This window comes from Furipterus horrens, unplaced genomic scaffold (genome assembly GCF_987537825.1).
Source record: "Furipterus horrens unplaced genomic scaffold, mFurHor1.1.pri manual_scaffold_2, whole genome shotgun sequence".
NCBI lineage: Eukaryota > Metazoa > Chordata > Mammalia > Chiroptera > Furipteridae > Furipterus > Furipterus horrens.
In genome coordinates, this window is record NW_028327172.1 from 97,740,156 (window position 1) to 97,761,336 (window position 21,181).

General features: G+C 37.3%; 1 protein-coding gene across 15 annotated transcripts in view; it reads right to left on the bottom strand.

The window, feature by feature from the left end:
- Positions 1-21,181, bottom strand: part of PARD3 (par-3 family cell polarity regulator) — an 817,661-nt gene that overhangs the window by 288,114 nt on the left and 508,366 nt on the right. For all 15 annotated transcript variants that reach the window (XM_090266179.1, XM_090266183.1, XM_090266178.1 and 12 more), the window contains exons 13-14: positions 14,499-14,687; positions 13,033-13,203 (exon numbers count right to left, since the gene is read on the bottom strand). In XM_090266179.1, the coding sequence (XP_090122305.1) occupies positions 13,033-13,203; positions 14,499-14,687 (360 nt within the window). The remainder of the gene's footprint in view (positions 1-13,032; positions 13,204-14,498; positions 14,688-21,181) is intronic.

The following is a 21,181-nucleotide window of genomic DNA, read 5'->3' on the forward strand; positions in this document are numbered from 1 at the left end:
ATGAGAATCCTAAAAGCAGCAAGAGAAAAACAGCAAAAACAAACAAGTGAGCTCCGATAAGGCTATCAACAGATTTTTCAACAGAAACACTACAAGCCAGAAGGGAATGAAAAAAACATTTTAAGCAATGAAAAACAAAGGCCTACAACCAAGACGACTCTACCCAGCATGGCTCTCATTCTAAATGGAAGGTGAAATAAGGAGTTTCTCAGACAAATGAAGACTAAAACAACACATCTCCACCAAACCAGCATTGCAAGAGATGCTAAAGGGAATGCTTTAAGAAAAAGAAGAAAAAAAGAGAGTAACACAGGTACAAAGAGAAACGAATAAATACTTGTCAATAATAACCTTAAATGTAAATGGATTACATGCTCCAATTAAAAGACACAGAGGAGCTCTCAGACTTCTGGCCAAGATGGAGGCATAGACAGACACGCTGTGTCTCCCTCCACAGCTAAGGGAGAATACAACTACCCCCGGGCTAGAAACAACCAGAAATTCCAGAAAATCAAGCTGCATGAAGTCCAGCAAACAAACATATAAAGAAGAAATACTCATCCAGACGGGTGGGAGGGGCGGAGCCAGAGTGGAGAGGACGTGGTGTGGTGGTGGCAGTAGCGGCAGGAGGCGGACAGAAAGTGCAGTCACGCGTTTTAAGGAGTTAGGAGGGACACCTGGGGAGCGTTCCCAGCTCCTCGCCAAACCTCAGAGCTCACGGTCCCAGCACCAGGGAAGATTAAGCCTCATTGCTTATGACTGTGCAGACCAGTAGAGGTTGGGGCGGAGGCAGAGACTGCCAGTTTTTCAGCAGAGTCCACTTGCTAGGAGGGCCCCCATGGTCCTGGAAAGTCCCCAGACCCACCCACTCTGGAAGCGACGGCCAGGGCAGCAGCTAGAGGGGGGCTAGTCCAGTGCGGAAGTGGGAGACGTGCCTGGAAGATGGGGGAGTGCTGGGCAGGCAGCACTTTTCCCTCTCGGACTCCTTCCCCACATACAGCACCACAACGTGGTGAAACAGGTCACCCTACACTGATGAATCCCTAAGGCTCTGCCCCTTACAACATAACAGGAGCGACAGCTCTACCTGGGACACAGAGGCAAACAAACACAGGAGCCTGTGAAAATGAGGAGAAAAGAGAAGTATGGCTCAAAAGGGTGAACAGATCAAGACTTCAGTGGGAGAACTAAGCGATGAGGAGATAGCGAGCCTAACAAATGAGGAATAGCCAACCTAAAGATGCAGAGTTCCAAACACTGGTGACAAAGAGGCTCACAGGCTTAACAGATATGCTTGAGTACAGCAAACGCATAAGAGAAGAAGTGGAAGCTACGCTAAGTGAAACGAAGGAAAATCCACACAAAACCAATGGTGAAGGGAAGGAAACTGGGGTTCAAATCAATTATTTGGAACATAAGGAAGAAAAAAACAGTCAACTAGTGAAGAATGAGGAAGCAAGAATTGAAAAAAATGAGGAAAACTTCCCAAATTTTGCAAAGGAGATGGACATACAGGTCCAGGAAGCACAGAGGGTCCCAGACAAGCTGAACCCAGAGGGGACCACACCAGGACACATCATGATTGAGATGCCAAAGGTGAAAGATAAAGAAAGATTCCTGGGGGCAGCAAGAGAAAGGTGAAGAGTTGCCTACATGTGGGTGCCTATAGGAATATCACCTGATTTCTCAGAGGACACTTTGCAGACAGGAAGGGACTGGCAAACAGTATTATTCAATGTGATTAAAGGCAACCTGAAATCAGAATTACTTTATCCAGCAAGGCTATCATTTCGAATAGAAGGGCAGATAAAGTGCTTCCCAGACAAGGTAAAGCTAAAGGAGCTCATCATCACCAAGCCATTATTATATGAAATGTCAAAAGGACTTACTTAACAAAAAGAAGATCGAACTATGAACAAGAAAATGACAACAAACTCACAACTATCAACAACTGAATCTAAAAAATAGAAAGAAAATCCAACTAAGCAAACCAGAATAGGAACAGAATCACAGGTATGGGGATCATTTGGAGGGTTATCAACTGAGAGGGGGCAGGTGGAGAAATGGGGATATGATGCAGGGATTAAGAAGCATAATCAGTTGGTACAAAATAGACAGGGGGATGTTAATACCGGGGAATTTAAATGCCTTTTAGAAATCATGAGAATTCTCTCAACCCATACACAATGTGTTAGAAACAATATAGGAGAGGATGAAGGCAAAGAACTTATATCCACAACTCATGGATATGAACTAAGTGGGGTGGGATTGCTTGAGAGAAGGGGGATACGTAACAAAAGGGAACAAAGGGGAAAAAATTGGAACTACTATAACAACATAATCAATAAAATATACTTTAAGAGGAAAGACAGAGTAGCACAATGGATATGAAAATATGACCCACATATATGCTGTCTACAAGAGACACACCTCAAAACAAAACATTTACACAGACTGAAAGTGAAGGAATGGAAAAAAGTATTCCAAGCAAACGGACATGAAAAAAAAAGCTGAGGAAGCAACACTTATATCAGACAAAATGAATTTCACAGCAAGGGCCATAAAAAGAAACAAAGAACATTTCATAATGCTTAAGAGAACAATCCATCAAGAAGATGTAACTCTGATAAACATATATGCACCCACATATGAGCATCCAAATATATAAGGAAAATACTAGAAGACTACGAGAAGAATATCAACAGCAACAAACTCGTAGTAGGGGACTTTAACATTCCATTATCAACAATAGACAGATCTTCGAAGCAGAAAACACCAAGGATATACAGGCATTGAACAACACACTTAACCAAATGGACTTAACTGATATATATAGAACTTTTCACCCCAAAGAAGCAAAGTATACAGTCTTTTCAAATGCACATGAGACATCTTCAAAGATAGACCACGTGATAAGACACAAAACAAGCCTCAACAAATTCAAGAAAATTCAAATTATATCAAGCATCTTTTCAGACCACAATGCCTTGAAACTAGAAATCAACCTCAAGGAAAAGAAACCAAAGATATCCAAACTCATGAAGAATGAATAACATGATATTAAATAATGAATGGGTTAACAATGACATCAAGGAAGAAATCAAGAAGTTTCTGGGAACAAATGATAATGAACACACTACAGCCCAAAACCTATGAGACATAGCAAAGCAACCCTGTGAGGAAAATTCATAGCAATACAGGCCTACCTAAAAAGGATAGAAGAATCTCAAATAAAAAATCTAACCCTACAGCTATAAGAACTAGAACAACAACAACAAACAAAGCTCAGGGCGAGTAGAAGGAAGGAAATCATCAAAACCAGAGTGGAATTAAACGACATAGAGACTAAACAAACAATTCAAAAGATCAACAAAAGTAGGAGCTGGTTCTTTAAAAAAATAGAAACAAAATCAACAAGCCTTTAACCAAGCTAATCAAAAAAAAGGTGAGGACCCAGACACAAAAAAATCAGAAACAAGAGGAGAAATCATGACTGATATCACAGAAATACAAAGGATTTTAAAAAATTACCACAAACAAATATATGGCAAAACAATTAACAACCTAGATGAAATGGACAAATTTCTAGAAACCTATAATCTTCCAAAACTGAATCAAGAAGAAGTAAAAAGCATGAACACACCAATAACAAATAATGAAATTGAAACAGTAATAAAAAATCTCCCAAACACAAAGGCCCTGGACCAGATGGCTTCACGGGTGATATTTACAAAACATTTAGGAAAGAACTAACTCCTAACCTCAAACTATTCCAAAAAATCCAAGAAGAGGGAAAAATCACAAACTCTTTGTATGAAGCCAGTATTACCCTAATTCCAAAACCAGGTCAAGACACAAAGAAAGAAAGAAAACTACAGGCCAACATCACTGATGAACATAGATGCTAAAATCCTCAACAGAGTATTGGGAAACAGGATCCAGCAACACATTAAAAAGATCATACACCACGATCAAGTGAGATTCATCCCAGGGATGCAAGGATGGTTTAGTACTCGCAAATCAAAAAATATAATACACCATCTAAAGAAAATGAAAGAGAAAAATCACATGATCATATCAATAGATGCAGAAAAAGCATTTGATAAAGTACAACACCCACTTATGATCAAAACACTCAACCAAACGGGAATAGAGGGAGCATACCTTAACATAATTAAGGTTATATAGAGAAACCTGAAGCCAACAACATACTCAATGGACACAAACTGAAAGCATTCCCTCTGAGATCGAGATGAAGACAACAATGTCCACTATCTCCACTCTTATTCAACACATTGTTGGAAGTTCTACCCATAGCAATCAGACAAGGCATCCAAATTGGGAAAGAGGAAGTAAAACTGTCATTATTTGCATAAAACTCTATAGACTCCACTAAAAAACTACTCGACATAATAAGTGAATTTGGCAAAACAGCAGGGTACAAAGTAAATATACAGAAATCTAAGGCATTTCTGTACACCAACAATAAAATATCAGAGAGAGAAACAAACAAACAAAAAAAAAATCCCATTTACTATAGCAACAAGAAAAATAAAGTACCTAGGAATAAACTTAACCAAAGAGATAAAAGACCTATACTCAGAAAACTAAGTAACACTGAAGAAAGGAATTAAGGAAGATACAAATAAATGGAAGCATATACCATGCTCATGGATGGGAAGAATCAACATCATTAAAATGTCCATACTACCCAAAGCCATTTACAGATTCAATGCAATCCCTATTAAAATACCAGTGACATATTTCACAGACTTAGAGCAAATACTTCAAAAATTTATATGGAACCAAAAAACACCCCAAATAGCCAAAGCAATATTGAGACAGAAGAACACAGCAGGAAGAATCACAATAACAGACATCAAACTATACTACAAGGCCACGGTAATAATCTAAACAGTCTGGTACTGGCATAAGAACAGACATATAGATCAATGGAACAGAATAGAGAGCCCAGAAATAAACCAAGGACTATATGGTCAACCAGTACTTGACAAATGGGGAAGGAACATAAAATGCAGTGAGAAGAGCTTCTTCAACAAATGGTGCTGGGAGAATTGGACAGGGATGTGCAAAAAATGAAACTAGACCACCAACTTACACCACACACCAAAATAAACTCAAGGTGGATCAAAGACTTAAATGTAAGCTATGACACCATAAAAGTCCTAGAGGAAAACATAGGCAGGAAAATTTCAGATATCACACATAGCAATATTTTCACCGATACATCTCCTAAAGCAAAGGAAATAAAGGAAAAAATAAACAAATGGGATTACACCAAACTAAAGAGTTTCTGCTCAGCAAAAGAACATCAGCAAGATGAAAAGGAAACCAACCATATGGGAAAACATATTTGCCAATGATACCTCAGACAAGGGATTGATCTCCAAAATATATAAAGAACTTACACATCTCAACACCAAGCATACAGCCCAATTAAAAAATGGGCAAAAGACCTGAACAAACAGTTCTCCAAGGAGAATACACAGAGGGTCCACATACACATGAAAGAATGTTCAGCATTACTATCCATCAGAGAGATGCAAATAAAAACAACAATGAGATACCTCTTTACACCAGTCAGAATCAACAAACAAGTGCTGGCGAGGATACGGAGAAACGGGAACCCTACTGCACTGTTGGTAGGAATGCAGACTGGTGCAGCCACTATGGAAAACAGTATGGAATTACCTCAAAAACTAAAAATGGAACTGCCTTTTGAGCCAGTGATTCCACTGCTAGCATTATACCCAAAGAATCCTGAAACCCCAGTTCAAAAGAACTTATGCACCCCTATGTTCATAGCAGCGCTGTTTATAATAGCTAAGTGCTGAAAACAGCCTAAATGCCCATCTGTAGCTAAGTGGATTAAAAAACTGTGGGACATTTACACAGTGGAATACTATGTAGCAGAAACAAAGAAGGAACTCCTGCCATTTGCGAAAACATGGATGGAACTAGAGAGAATTATGCTTAGTGAAATAAGCCAGGCAAAGAAAGAAAAATCCCATATGATATCACCTAATAGAGGAGACTAAGGAACAACACAAGCAAATGAACTAAATTGAACAAGAAACAGAGTAACAGTTATTAGGGGGAAGCCGGGAGGGAGAGAAGGGGGATAAGTAAGGGAAGGGTTTAGTCAAAGAACGTGTATAAATGACAACGGGGAGGGATATGACTGTGGGAGAAGGGGTGGGATGGGTGAGTGCGGAGCAATGGGGGACAATGGGACTACTGTAATTTAAAAATAATAATTAAAAAAAATAGAACAAAATAAAGAATCCATGCTAATGACATCAACACTTTTCTTAATTATCAAAATGCTTCTTTAATCTTTGAATATTTATCTTGCATAGTCTTAAATGGAAGACAGTAAAGTTAAAACAAAAGGATAATTCCAGTAAAATGAAAAATAAATAAATAAATAAAATCTACTTTGGTGTAAGTACTGCTACTCAGACCCCCCCCCATTTTCTTGAAATATTGTTTCTATCTCTTTACTTTCAGCCTGTGTATGTCTTTTGATCTGAAGTGGGTCTCCAGAAGGCAGCATATCTATGGATCTTGTTTTCTTTTCCATTGAACCACCCTATGTCCTTTAATTAGAACACTTAACCCATTTACATTTAAAGTACTATATTTTTCACACTATAAGATGCACCTAACCATAAGATGCACCTAGGTTTAGAGAAAAACAAGAAAAAAAAATTCTGAACCAAATGGTGTACTAAAATATTTAATAAAATATAACAGAAAAATATTTCAACCATGTAAAGTGAACAGCAGTCAACAGCGGTATTAAGAACCATCATCACTGTCATTAACAAATGAGGAGAGACTTTAAGGTTCAAGTACTCTTCTAGTTTTCTGGGAACCCCAGGAACTCATCATCGCTAGTGCCAGAATTTATGAAGCTTAGTTGCTCACAATCACTGATACCACTTTCTTTGCTATCTTCATACGGACCAGACACCCTGAGATTCAGCAGTAAAGTGGGACATTTAAGCGTCCCCAGGGGTTTCGCGTGGGCCCACAGCTTCCTCTTCTAATGGCTGTCGCCACCACTGACAGGTCAGGTAATACACATCATGGTCTGTGACACAATATTTTCTCCATAAGACACACACACATTTCCTCTCCACTTTTGGGGGGAAATAAGTGTGTCTTATCAAGCGAAAAATACAGTAATTGCTGATACAAATGTAGTTACTGTCATTTTATTATTCATATTTTTAATTTTTTTATCTTCTTCTTAAAGAAGACCCTTTAACATTTCTTGTAATACTTGTTTGATACTGATGAACTCCTGAGGGCTGGCTGTGCCTACAGTGAAGGAGTTGCTGTAAAGGGGCCAACCCTACAGAGCAGAATTCACTTTAGTGAAATTCTGGACCTGCTGAATCTGCACTTTGAGCGTGTTGGTTTTAGAGGTGGTTGGGTGGTGCTCTATGTGGTCTGAAGCTGGCCACCCAATGTGTTGGCTCTGGGGCCTTGTGCGAGGGACTCTTATGCAAGTCCAGGTCAGACATCTGTACCCTGCCTGGGGCCATCCGGCATGTGCTACAGAGCAATCTGCAGATGCTGCTCCCTGTGCTGGACTAGAGGTTCCTGCCAGAGGCCAAGCAGTGAACTGAGTTCTGCTGCCACTAGCAGAGATTAGGGTCACTTAGCAAGAGGTACAGGGCGCATCGAGGTCAGGCACTGCTTGTTTGGGATTTGTGAACCTTTGAGATATTTTAGGAAAGTCCACAGCAAGAACCAAGACAGACTGTTCGTATAGAAAAGCCCCTGCAAGAGGCTCGGGTGGGCCTGCAAGTTGCATAGGGTAGAGTCTCAGGGAATCACTAAAGGGGATCAAATGGTGTAGCCAGGTTGATGAAGACTCTGATGTGGTGCCTACCTGCATGTGTGGGCTGAGTGGCAGGAGGGTCAGCAAAGGAGCAATGACCTCCGTTAGCTCTTGTCTGGGAGAAAGCTGCCCCTAGCTCTTGCTCTGATGCCAGACAATTCATTTTCCCCCTGTATGTTCCTGGTTCCTTTCAAGCTGCTACCCAGCACTGGAGCTCAGAGAAAGTGAGTCCAAGTAAGTCTGTGTGGGGCCCTTTAAGGGGAACTCCTGAGACTCCAGAAGCCCTCTGTCTCACTCAACCTCAATTCCTGCTGGTTTTTACAGACAGAAGTTATGGGGACCTCTCTTCCTGGCACTGGGACCCTGGGCTGGGATACACAGTATGAAGATTGGACCTCTCTTATCTCAGGGAGAACCTCTGAAGCTGAGACATCTCTCCCAATTTTTAATTGCTACACAAAGGTGTGGGAACCAGTCCTTTAGGAGTCTCTGTCTCACCTACCAGTATTGATATAGCTTCTTGTTTATATCCTCGTCTATATGACTCCTTTCAGCTGGAATACAGGCTGTTCTGAATGAGGGTTGTTCTGCAGTGTAGTTGTAATTTTGATGCGGATTTGAGAGGAGGCAGGTACTATGTTTACCATCTTGACTGGAAGCCTGCTTAATGTATTCTTGTCAATGGAAAAAAATGCCAATATTTAAGAAATTTTTCTCCAAAAAGTTAATCTATCCTTCAGGGGCACAAAACAAGGGAAAGCATTTCTTTTCTCTCTTTTTATAATAAAGAAACAATTATTGCTTAGGAAATGTTTGAAAATATACCTGAGTTAAGAACATTATATCTAAGGAACAAAGAAAATCCAAAATCAGAACTTGGCTGGTGTGGCTCAGTGGATTGAGCGTCTGCCTACGAATCAAGTGTCACTGGTACGATGCCCAGTCAGGGCACGTGACTATGTTGCACGTTAGGTCCCCAGTTGGGGAAGCAAGTGAGAGGCAGCCACACAGTGATGTTTCTCTCCCTCTCTTTCTCCTTTCCTCTCTCTATAAAAATAAATAAACAAATAATTTTTAAAGAACTTTGATTTAAAAAAAGAAAATCTAAAATCACTGTTAAAATATTAATTTTGTTATTTGTTTGATGGTTTTCTCAGAATTTCAATCTCTAGTAGTAACTAAGTTACCTTTTCCTTCTAAAACTGCCAGATTCTCTAGGATTACTTCGTTCACTGCTCAGTCCGTGCTCATGGGTCAGTAGTGGGTTAGACACCAGTGACAGAGAAGCAGGAATGTGGCTGGTGGGGAGGGCCAGCCATCTCAGAATTTATTCTTCCCACAGAAGGAAACCAAGAAGGAAATGGCGACAGCATGGCAGCTGCTGGGCGAAGGTGAGTGCGCAGGGCTCAGGAAATACTTTGGAGAGAGAAACCTAAAGGCTGCCTTTGCCAGCATAAGGAGCAAACAAACTCCTGTGGGAAACCTGGACAGAACATGCACATCTGGGAAACGCCAAGCAGTGCAGCAGAGACAGAGCAGGCGCCGCTCAGGGATGGCTGGAGGGGCACCAGTGCCAGGCTGTGTGTGTTCTGAGGTGCCAGGGTGGAGACTGGCACCAGCCCTAGAGAAGAAGGGTTTTCAGCCAGAGTGACATGATCAGCTTGGTTTTTTTTTTTTAAGAAAAACCTGCCTGACAGCAGAGTAGAAAAAGGTAAGAGAGAGAACTCCTGACTGCAGAAAAGGCCTTCGGAAGCAGCACTGAGCCCGGTGATGACGGGCATGAATACGGGCAGCATCAGAGGGAGGGAGAAAAGTACTGAGAAGGAAGAGATGCTGGTGACAGGCTGCAGACACAGCAAAGGCTTCTGAGAGATCAAGAGTGATCCCAGATCTCTGATTTCAACAACGGAAGGAATGGTGGTGTCATTTATGCAAGAGACAGAGGTGCCCAGGGTGGGTGAAGTGCCTCCAGGAGGAACTATCTTTGGAAAAAGCATAAATAAAGTTTGGGGCACCCTGGAATTAGGTGCCTGAGAGACACACCATGAATATACACACCACGGTGAGTTGGAACTACAATAGAGTTCTGAGCTGGAGACTACTCATCATGACACAGGTGATACCGGAAGACCAGGAAACAGAGATCGCCCAGGGATCACATGCACAGGAAGGAGAAACAGCCCAGGAAGAGCCTTGAGGAACATCAACAAAAAAAGCACAGGCAGAAAAGGAGAGAGAGGGAAGAGCCAGAGTCAAGTAGGAGAAAAATGTAGAGAGCAGGTAACAAATGATTCAAGAATGAGGTGGTGTTCAAAGAGTCCTGAAAGGTCAAGCAAAACAGACTGAGAAATGCCTTCCAGATAAAATATCAAATGTGCTGTAGAAGGATAAATACTAATGAAACACAGGGTAAGATGATATCTAGTATGGAGATATGACAAATAGTTTAATTTAAAATTACTAAAATAATATACAGCACTTCCCACATATAAAAGGAAAGATGTGACAAAGTATGGAAGACCTTCTTTTGTAAATTCTCATCTTCTCTAGCTTGAAATTAAGTATGCAAATGATTGATTTAAAGATGTGTTTGTAAAATATAGTTTTGTAATATTTCGAAGACCGGACTATATGGCTTACTAACTGATCCAGGAGAGAACTCAAGTACTTTGTTTAGCTTGAGGTTCATTCATGACAAGACACACTATGCTTTTATCAACAGATACTGTAACATAATTTACATACCTGCCCATTAATTCAAGGAAATGTTTTTCCAAAAGTAATGGAAGTACAGCAGCAGCAAAATGGGAAGCTGAATGGGGCTCGTCTGTCTTCATATAATTCTTTAGTTAAACACTGTCAGTACAAAAGGCTTCTCACCAGTATTATGAAGTGATAAGATCTTTGATATAATTGTTTTATAAGCTTACTCTATCCTAAGAAATAGTAATAACCAGTAATGTATGAAAATGACATCATAAGGAATAGTGAATATTAAAATCTACTGTCTATTGCAGCTGCTCCCAGGCATAAATCATTTCATTCACATAAATTCATATGCAAAAGTGAATGAGACACAGATATTTCAGTGGGATTCCAATTTCATGTCTTTCATAGGGCAACAGGGGATAAAAATCAGTGCTTTTCTCAAAACATCTTCAAGCTGGTGCAGGTTTGCTTTGCTACTGTTTGGGGAACAATAGGGACCATCTTAATCAGACAAAAGCACATCTGGACTCAGGACAGTTACCTTCATACATTTCTTATGTTTTCAGTCTCCCTACAACAATCCATGCTTTCCTGCCAGGGAAAATGTTGAAAGGTGTTACTAATTTTAGTTTCAGAGAGTCTAAGAGCATCATCTACTCTACAGTATAATATAAGCTCTATGGGAGAAGGGCCACATCTGTTTTATGCACCTTCGTATCTTCAGGACCTAACACATTTTCTGACTACAATGGATATCCAATGAACGTCTATTAAATAAATATGTACTGTTTAAGTAATGTGAAATTATTCAGTTTCAGAAAAAGACTAACAAGGAACAATGTATCTTGTAAACTTACTGTTGAGAATTCTTCAAGTAGCTCTTTAAAGGGCTTTTATTACAAAGATCAGTTAATGATTTGGCAACCAAGAAAAACTATTATTCAAGAAAACTATCCCAGTAGCCTAGTATGAGGGATTAGCATTTATAGTTATATTATAAAAGTGAGTGTTTCTACATCATACTGTTTCCACTCCAAGATTTTTAGTTACAGTTACATTGTTCTCTTATTGGTGTGAAAATTAATTTAATTACTATTAACTCATTCTACATTTGGAAATTAAAAACAATAAAAAAGTAAGCCAATGGTCAATAACCTTTAAAAAATTGGTCACCTCTACACTGACTATGCACTGAGCTCGAGTACATTTTTATTGCAAAATATAACTATTATAGGATCAGATGAGTAATCGTCCCAACATAAAAAGCTTGTTTTATAGTCTTATTAAACAAGGATTTTAAAATTAAGAAAAACACAAACAATTTAGGTAGCATATTCAGTTTGCATGATTTGTTAGTACTAGCTGATTTAAAAATGGACATCAATAAAAACAAAAATAAATTTTGCATTTTCAACAAGTTTTGTTCTTTGTAAATAGTCAGTCCCAACTATTTTGTATTGATGGCACAAAAGTTATAATAAATCTATAATGTTTGTTTTCTTTTAAGGTTCCAATATTAACTTTTGATTATATATATTTCTTTTGTTGTTTTTTTTTTAAGATTTTATTTATTTTTAGAGAGAGGGGAAGAGAGGGCGAAAGAGAGAGAGACATTGATGTGAGAGAGAAATATTGGCTGGTTGCCTCTTGGATGTGCCCAAACCCACAACCCAGGCCTGTGCCCTGACCAGCAGTCGAAGAGTGACATTTTGCTTTTGCAAGATGATACCCAACCAACTGAGCCACACCAGTCAGGGATATATATAATTTCTCTTTAACTTTAATTTTCAAATGTCCTGCCAAAAAGGAACATATGTTTCTAATTCAAATGTTTTCACTTATTTGGGAAAACATGATCATACCATTCTACTCACCCCTAATTACATAGTGCTGCATTTATTTTGAACCAACCCTGGTATTACATAATAGATATTACAGAAAAAGCAGGCACTCAAGGGGTAAACACTCAACCTTTCCTGAAGTAACAGGAGGTAGGAGGGAGGCTCAACACTTTGGACAATGCCAAGAGTTAAAGAAACTCCCCTCAGGGCCTTTGTTACAAGCATCAATTTTAGAGAAACAAATAAACAGCTGTTGTTTCATTGCTTCTCCCTACCAGCCACAACACTGCTCAATAGAAGAGAATGTCAGCTCTGAGTAGGAGGGTGTGATCCCAGCTAAAGGTGCCTTTAAGGTCCCCAATTTACCTGTTGAGTTGGCAATAGAAATACTAATGCACAAGTAGGAATATTTTAACCAGAGAATTAAGAAAACACATCGCAACTCACCTGATACGATAATAATCTACACAGCAAGCAAAGATAGTTGACAGTGTTATGAGGTAAAGTCTCAAGACTTGACATTCTCTGTCCAACATTGCGACTGAAACTTAGTCTTATTACAATTTCAAATGGTAGTGCCTTTTGTCTTTTTATTTCCTTATTCTTTACCTCATTGCACTTGCTTATTCGCCTCGCAACAATGAGCTGGATCATTCCTCGCTTGTTTCCTTCAGTGGACATAGACCTTCTGAGGGTTTCCATGGCGTCTTGGTTTGTCTTGCCCAACAGGGATTCTCCATTCACTGCTATCAGCTGATCATTCACCCGAAGTCTTCCATCCTGGGAAGCAAGCATGTAAAAATAGGTGTTATTAAATAGTCTGTTATAAAAGAAGTTGCTTTCTTTTTAGTTAAAAAAATACAAAGAAAATAAAGGGGGGGGGGGGCTTTAATCCTAATGAATTTGCCGCACTGAATACTAGTATAATGTCTAAGCAGTGTAGCCTTTGTCCATTTCAATCATTTATACATTTGTAAATCAAGCCATTATCATAATCTGTTTACCAAAATAGCATACTAATTCAAAGGACACAAAGTGATTAGTTTCTTGCTTCCAGAGACACCCACAGAGGTTATTCACAACGGAAGACATGCAAAAGCTCACTATGAGACAAGTGCAGAGAGAAGTGCCCCCTTAACAAATTGCCAGGAAATTTTCTCTAGACTGGGAAATAGGACAGGTGATCCACAGACAGGGAAAAGGAGCAGAAAAGACTGACCTTTATTGTATGGCAGCTCAGTGCCAGAACCTAAACTAAGTCTTTGCATAGATTATCTTCATTTAACTAGAATGATTATTTACTATAAATTCTATGAGACAAAAAAATGGAGAGCTGAAGCCATGGAAGCCACACAAAAATGAGAGATCACTGAGATTTTTTCTAGTTGTTTGATTATGGATGAGATATTACAAAAAAACAAACAAAACATTTGTTACTTGTTAAAGGACATTAGTATGCGCCAGCCAAAAATACCCCGCTTTGGCATAAGAATTATTTTGAGCTGAAGGCAACTGAGAAATGACAGACACAGCAGGGGTTCTCTGTCCTCCCCTTTCTGCCAAAACACAGGACGTAAATTTCCTTTAGTGAAGAAGTCCCTTCATCTCTCCCAAACCAGGGAAGGAGGACAATGTTCAACACCAGACAGAGATGGCTCTGAGATTGGTCTGCATAAACAAACCTTATAAAAGGAACCTTATCTATCATTAGTTTCCCTCAGATATTTACCTTCCCAAATGTTACAGTCCCTAGAAGCCCAAACTGTTTTTCCTGCTTTAAACAGTTCTTCACAATCTGTTGCCCTTTGCTTAAATGGTATATAAGATTCCAAGTCTCACTGCTTATTCAGTTTTCACTTTTCTGTGGGGCCCTAATACATGTAAAATTTAAAAATAGTGCTTCAATAAAACGTATAACCCTTTTCTTCTGTTAATCTGTCATTTGTCAGTTTAATTGAAGGCCTCAGAAAGTCTGTTCTCCCCTACAATGTATATGTTTCCAAAACAGGTATTAGGATTGGAATTAAACATTTTTGTTAATGGGCATAAACTTGATACAGTTGGCATTTGCTTACTTTAGATGCTGCTCCTCCATTAATAATGGACTTGACAAAGATTCCCAAATCCGCATGGTTCTCTTTTGACCGGTTGCCTTTGACACTGACACCAAGACCTGCTGATCCTGAATCATTAAGTGGAACTTCAAATGTCAAAAATTCCCTGGTGCCATCAGGTGTGAGAACAATATCCTCCTCTTCTGCTTTCTAATAAGAAACAAAATTGTATAGCACATTATATTCCAATGTTTCATTCTCACAGATATTTTTAAAGACTGCTAATGAGCAGTTCATAATCATCATAGGCACGGAATCTCCACCACGATTCCACAAGATCCAGGATAACACTGCATACCCCTCCAGATGATTCCTGGGGCTAACTGTTAATATTTTTATGCAGCACTTGTTTCAATATTAAAACAAATCCAAACCAGATTCTCAGAAAGATAGAGGTAGATGTAATGAAAGGACTGAAGACATGTAGACTCCCAGAATTTGGGAATTTTTTGGGGGGAAGGAGGGTCTTTTTATACAGAGTGAGGCAAAAGTAGGTTTACAGCTGCATGTGCAAGTTTATTTCTGTATTATTTATTAATTATTTGTATTACTTTCAATACGAACGACTGTAAACTGACTTTTGCCCCACCCTGTATATATTCTGAACCATAGGAGAGACACAGTGCCAGCAGGAATCAAAATAAATGAATAAACTCATTTATCCCTTTTTTTTCATTAAGAATTTTCAATGTTATTAGTAGATTTATGTTGACTAATGGTGTATGATTTCACTCACAAAACAATAACAAATCCTAATGATATAGTCCGCAGAAAAAAGTATTCATTTTCAGAGAGCCACTAGAGAGTTTTAACCTTAAACATCTGTGAGACAAAGTAGAGATAAACAGCACCAGAGAAAATTTTTCACAATACTGAACCATACATATGGCATTATTTAAGCAATACTGTTTAATTAGACATATCAAGCTTCAATTTCATAATTGCAGTCATCAAGGCATAAAAGACTGTTTTAGAACACAACATATTTTAAGTCTCACAAACTCCTGTCCATCTTTAATACAGCAACGCAGAAATAAAAGCTTAAAGTATAACTTGATTAAACGCAGTGAGAGATATTCTATCAATAAAAATGTACACCACAAGAGGAAGCAGTGTGCCTCCTGAGGCCCCATGGCCAAGACTTTGGCCGCTGTCACCTCAGAATTCTTTTTCAAACTCAGGTTTCCAACCACATAATGGACATGTGGCAGGAGCTCTTCAAGTCACAATGATATGCCTCATCTAGTATGACAACCTATTTCTCTTCCTCTTTTCCCAGTTTTGAAATATTAGTCCAACATCCACCTAGTTTCTCGAATTGGAATTGAAGAATGGTTAAATACATAGTGGTACATAATTAGGCTGGAATATAATGCCTCCTTTCAAGATTGTGCTTTTAAAGAATGGTTCAATTATACACATAAGCAGGCTAGTGCAGAGTGATGGAAATAAGGGTAGACTTAAATTTCTTTCTTTGTAACAATAATTTTAAAAATGTTTCTAATTTCTGATAACAAATGAAATTAACATAATTATAAAATAATTTTTAAAGAAATTCAGGGATTGAACATGCAATCTGAAATATCTCAATTAGAGGATATGATTTTTACAAGTACAGAACTAACCAGTAAGAAATTATTTTTCAGATTACCTTAATAAATTATAAACCCATAATAATGTAATCTGTAAAGTGAAGTTTCTAATTTAATAATATTTAATGGTAACATTTTATGGTATGAAATTGTGCCAGCTCAAAGAACAACCTCATAGTTATGAGGAAAAGGGACATTTCAAAATATAAAATCATTAATATATAAAACAAGAAAACACACAATAAAATATATAAACAAGTAAAAACACTTTGTAAAGATACACGGCAACAGCTGTAACTAAACAACGGAAACAAGTTCCAGTATCACAGGAAATCGAAAGCCTAAGCTGGCTCATTATAAAATGACTTTCTTATACTTAAAATATTCCTAAAGAATAACTACAGCTCAAATAAAACAAATGTATTGGGGAGAAATAAACACCAGGTACTCATATCAGAACACTGATATCATTACCACATATTTATTATGGAAAAGTATCTTTACATACTTGTTCTGCTGTATAAACTTTTTTTACCCATATAGTTCAAAACAAAGAATACCAACTAATGACTTTGTGTGAATGAATATAAAATCTATATCAATATAAAATCTGTTATAAAAACATGATATATAGCTTAATTTTCGTGTTTAAAATACCAAATAGCATCAGAAGTAATTGAAAGATAAAATGTACTTTGTGAATCAGTATTGATATTCCTGGAAAAGTTGTTCTTCAAAAGACACGGAAGGCAAAGAGTCCATGACTGGGCACATTGGATCTGATCACTTAGTATGCTTATTTGCTCTTCAAAACCATTTACATGCTTCATTACAGAAAACTTTTACCAAGTCTTCAGAGTATAAAGGATTGCTTCATTAAGATACAAAGGAGAAACCAATTTTCTATCACCTTGATTATTATTTCATCCAGATTCAGTACTTTATCAAGTTTCTCGAATCTAATTTTTTCTACAGAATTTGCTCAAGTCATTTGTACATCATGTCCCCCACATACATACATGTATGTATACTCATAGTGATTTTTTTTTCCATTAATGTAACCAGTCAGTTCTTCCTCTGCTCATTATTCTATTGGCATTTTGCCCTTTTAATATCCAGAAAAAATAAGGCATTTTTAGTGAGCATATTAAATGCAGGGAACCAATGGAATGGGCAGTATAGAAGCTATTTACTCTCCCCCTACCCTCACAACAGCAGGAAAGATGCACAGTTCTATCTGTGGTGCATCTGCTAAATGGGTAGATCAATGAGAGAGGAAAAAACCCCATATATTATATTGTATTCAGTAGCAGAAATATAATCATGAGAAACCTGAGCCTCGATATATCAAATTTTTGATGAGTGCACAAAATATTGTGAACAGGAGCAAAAGAAATATGATTTGATACATATCATCTAAGTGTATAAAATTACAGATATGAGTTCAATAGCTGATATGGGGGCTCTGACAATAAATAAGTGACTCAGCACACATTTGATCATTTGTGAAATCTGATTCTTGCTAATAGTTTGACCTTTGGTCCCAGTTAGTGACTCAGAGCTCCTAAATTGCTTAGAATTTTCCGAGTTATAGGAGGATCTTTTTGTTCTAATGAAGTGCTTCTTGATGGGTTCTTGGATGGGGGCTGGTCGCACAAAAAACCAAGCAAAGATCAGAAACTTGGAACTTTCAGACCCACCTCTACTCTTTAGAGAGGAGAGGGGATAGAAATGAAGTTAATCATCAATCATGACTAAATAATGAATATGCCACTAAAATCCCAAAAGTATGGGATTCAAAGAGCTTCCAGATTGATGAGCACATCCACATGCCAGGAGGGTGACACACCTCTACCCACAACTTCGGATCTTCCAGACTTTGCCCTAAATATCTTTTAAATGGCTAGTCATTTGTGTTCTTTAAAACATCATTTGTAATAAATCAACAGTAGTAAATAAACTGTTTTCCTGGGTTCTGTGAGTTGCTCTAGCAAATTATTGAACCCAAGGAGATGGTTGTGGGAACCTCTGGTTTGCAACCAAGTCAGAATTTGTGTGTAACCTGGGGACCCACTCCTTGATATTGGTATCTGAAGGGGATGACAGTCTTGTGGAACTAAGTCCTTAACTTCTGGGGTCTACACTAACTCCGGATTAATGTCAGAATTGTAGAAAACTCCCACATTTGGTGTCAGATGTCAAAGGTGTGAGTAGAGAAATAACAGCAGAGTTTGTTCCTGCTCATTGCTCCAGTGTAATTTACTGATTTCTCTCTCACTCCCTCTCCATAGTTAATATTTTTACTGCATAGCCCAGGATAAATTAATAAAATATGAACATTCCCACAACAGACAGGAAAAAGATGTGAATGAGCAATTCGTTAAAGAGGAGTGGACCAACAAATAAGTAAAGGGTTCTATCTTACTTGCAACAAGACATGTAATCAACAAGTTATCAAACTGCAAAAACAAATTTTACTTTAAGTAATGAATTCAAGAATGCAGGTGTGGTAAAAAGGCCACATGCTTCACTACTTCCATGGCTGGTGAAAATACAAAAAGGTACACTATTTATGGAAGCCAATTTGACAATGCTTATCAAAAGCCTTTATATTTTGTTTATTACTTAACGCAGAAACAAAACTCTTAGTATTATGTCATTACAAAACTAATCGCGGTCAGGAACAAAGATTTAATTGTTAGGATGTAAACTGCTTTACTCAAAACAGCTAAAAATTAAAAACAAGCTACACATATGATAACAAGTGGATTAAAATATACTACACAATGGAATATTAGTCAACCATTAAAAGTGTCTTTAAAAAATATTTAATGAGACAGAAAAACATTTATGACTAAGAAATAGGATTTTATCCTATGGGCTTTCGTAATTTCTAGTACTTTTCACCCACTATCAGCCTTGATAGCCTTCCTATTTGTTATAAATTGTTTACTGTCTATTTTTTCAAATCAGTGAAAATTTCATGAGAAAGGGACTTACAAGTCTTTCCTTCTTATTGGAACATAACATTTATTAGCTACATGATATGTGCCTGGTATATGATATATAATAGTTACACAGGTAATGAAAAAAATCATGAAAAAATGCACATCAAGATGGTGGCACTGAAGTCACATAATTGCAGGTGACTGATTTTTTTTCTGGGCTTGACCAAATTTTCTACCATTAAAATACATTACTTTTTATATTATAAAAACCCCATTGGATACCATTTCTTTAATGTTCCTTCAAAAGAGCAGTGTGGAGGGGGGAGAGGGAAGGGCAGGGGAGAGCAATGAGGGAAAAATGGGACAACTGTAATAAAAAATAAAAAGCAGTGTGGGAGAGGGGAAGAGGAGGACTACTATAAATGTCGGGCAGGGGCTGACGCTGTGAGGGGGACAACTGACTAGGAATGGAAACCTGACGACAGCTCTTACAAAAGTTATGCCACAGTGGTGGTCATCAAATTCTCACACCTAACAAAAGTTTTTATAGACGTGAACACATTTACTCGACATACAAAAATTAAATATTCAGTTATCATAAATAATAAACAGCATTTATATTTATAATTAAGAGAATTTTTTAAACATATAGGTTATCCAGAATTTTTGTATAAGAAAATAACCCTTCAGTCTTAAATATTTTAACTTACTCTATATGTGAGATGAATGTTTATATGTGTAATCTGTGATGATATTTCAGGGTTGATTATTCTTATTGGCAAAGTAAAAAATGTCACATCTGGCTTTATTGTGCTCTTATCTAATTCAAACAGTAAAATACGTAAAATGTAAATGATTTAAAAGTTTTCCTTGATATACCAAGACTGAAAGATGTTTCATAAGTTATTTATCTATAATATATACCCCCCAAAATACTTATCCAACCAAAGAAATGTCATGCAAACCAAATTAAGGGACATTCTCAAAGTAATTTGCTCTTCAAAAATGATAAGCAAATACGAACTAAAGATATGTTTTAGATTAAAGGAGAGTAAAGAGACATAATTAAACTTCATACATGACCCTGAACTGGAATCTAGACCAAATTTTAATTCTTACGTATTCATGCATCCATTCATTTCTGCATGAAAAGAATATTAAGTAGGACAACTGATAATACACACTGTTAAGTCAATATTAATTTTGTGATATTTGATTAACTGTAATGTGGTTACATAAGAAAATCTCCTCGCATTCTCAGTACATACACTGATATATTTACAGATAAAGGGAAATTATGTCACCAATTTATTCTCAATTCAGAAAAAAAAATGTAGTGGGAAAGAAAGGAGAAAAAAGTAGGGGGAAAGGGAGTGGAAAGAAAAAATATATCAAATGTGGGAAAATATTAACAATTGGAGAACGTGGGTGAAGGGTATACTGCAGTTCTTTCTACAACTCTTAAAACTTTTCTGAAAACTATGGCATTTCAGAATAACAATTATATCTACTAATTAATTCAGAATAGTTTTTCTATATCTAATAGTTTTTATTTTTAAATCAGACATTACTACCAACATAATCCTTGAAATAATCTGAGTTAAACAGCAAAAAATACACTAAATTTTAAAGATATTTTGTCACTATACCACAAAAGGACAATAAAAAACAACTAATTACCAAACATTATGAAATCCTTTTCTTACTGTAATAATAGTAAGTAATTTCAAACAGAATCCTTAAACATTCAGATTCACTATACAAAGTCATGACTATTTTTGTAAGATCATGAAAATATTAATCTATTTTTAAAAAGTCTGAATCATTTGAAATTTATTTCAATAAATTATAACCTTAAGATAAGTCTGGGCAGTTAAAGCATTAAAAAGAGCAAACATTCTATAAAATTATTTGTGACAATAGCAACATTAGATGCTCAAAACCAAGCCATAAAGGTGAACCTATTCAGTGTATGATAGTATAAATTTTCCACAAAATCACAAATTATAAAGTTTTGCACCACAAAGGAAACCATAAACAGAATGAAAAGACAACCCACTGAATGGGAGAACATATTCACCAGTGATACATCTGATAAGGGCTT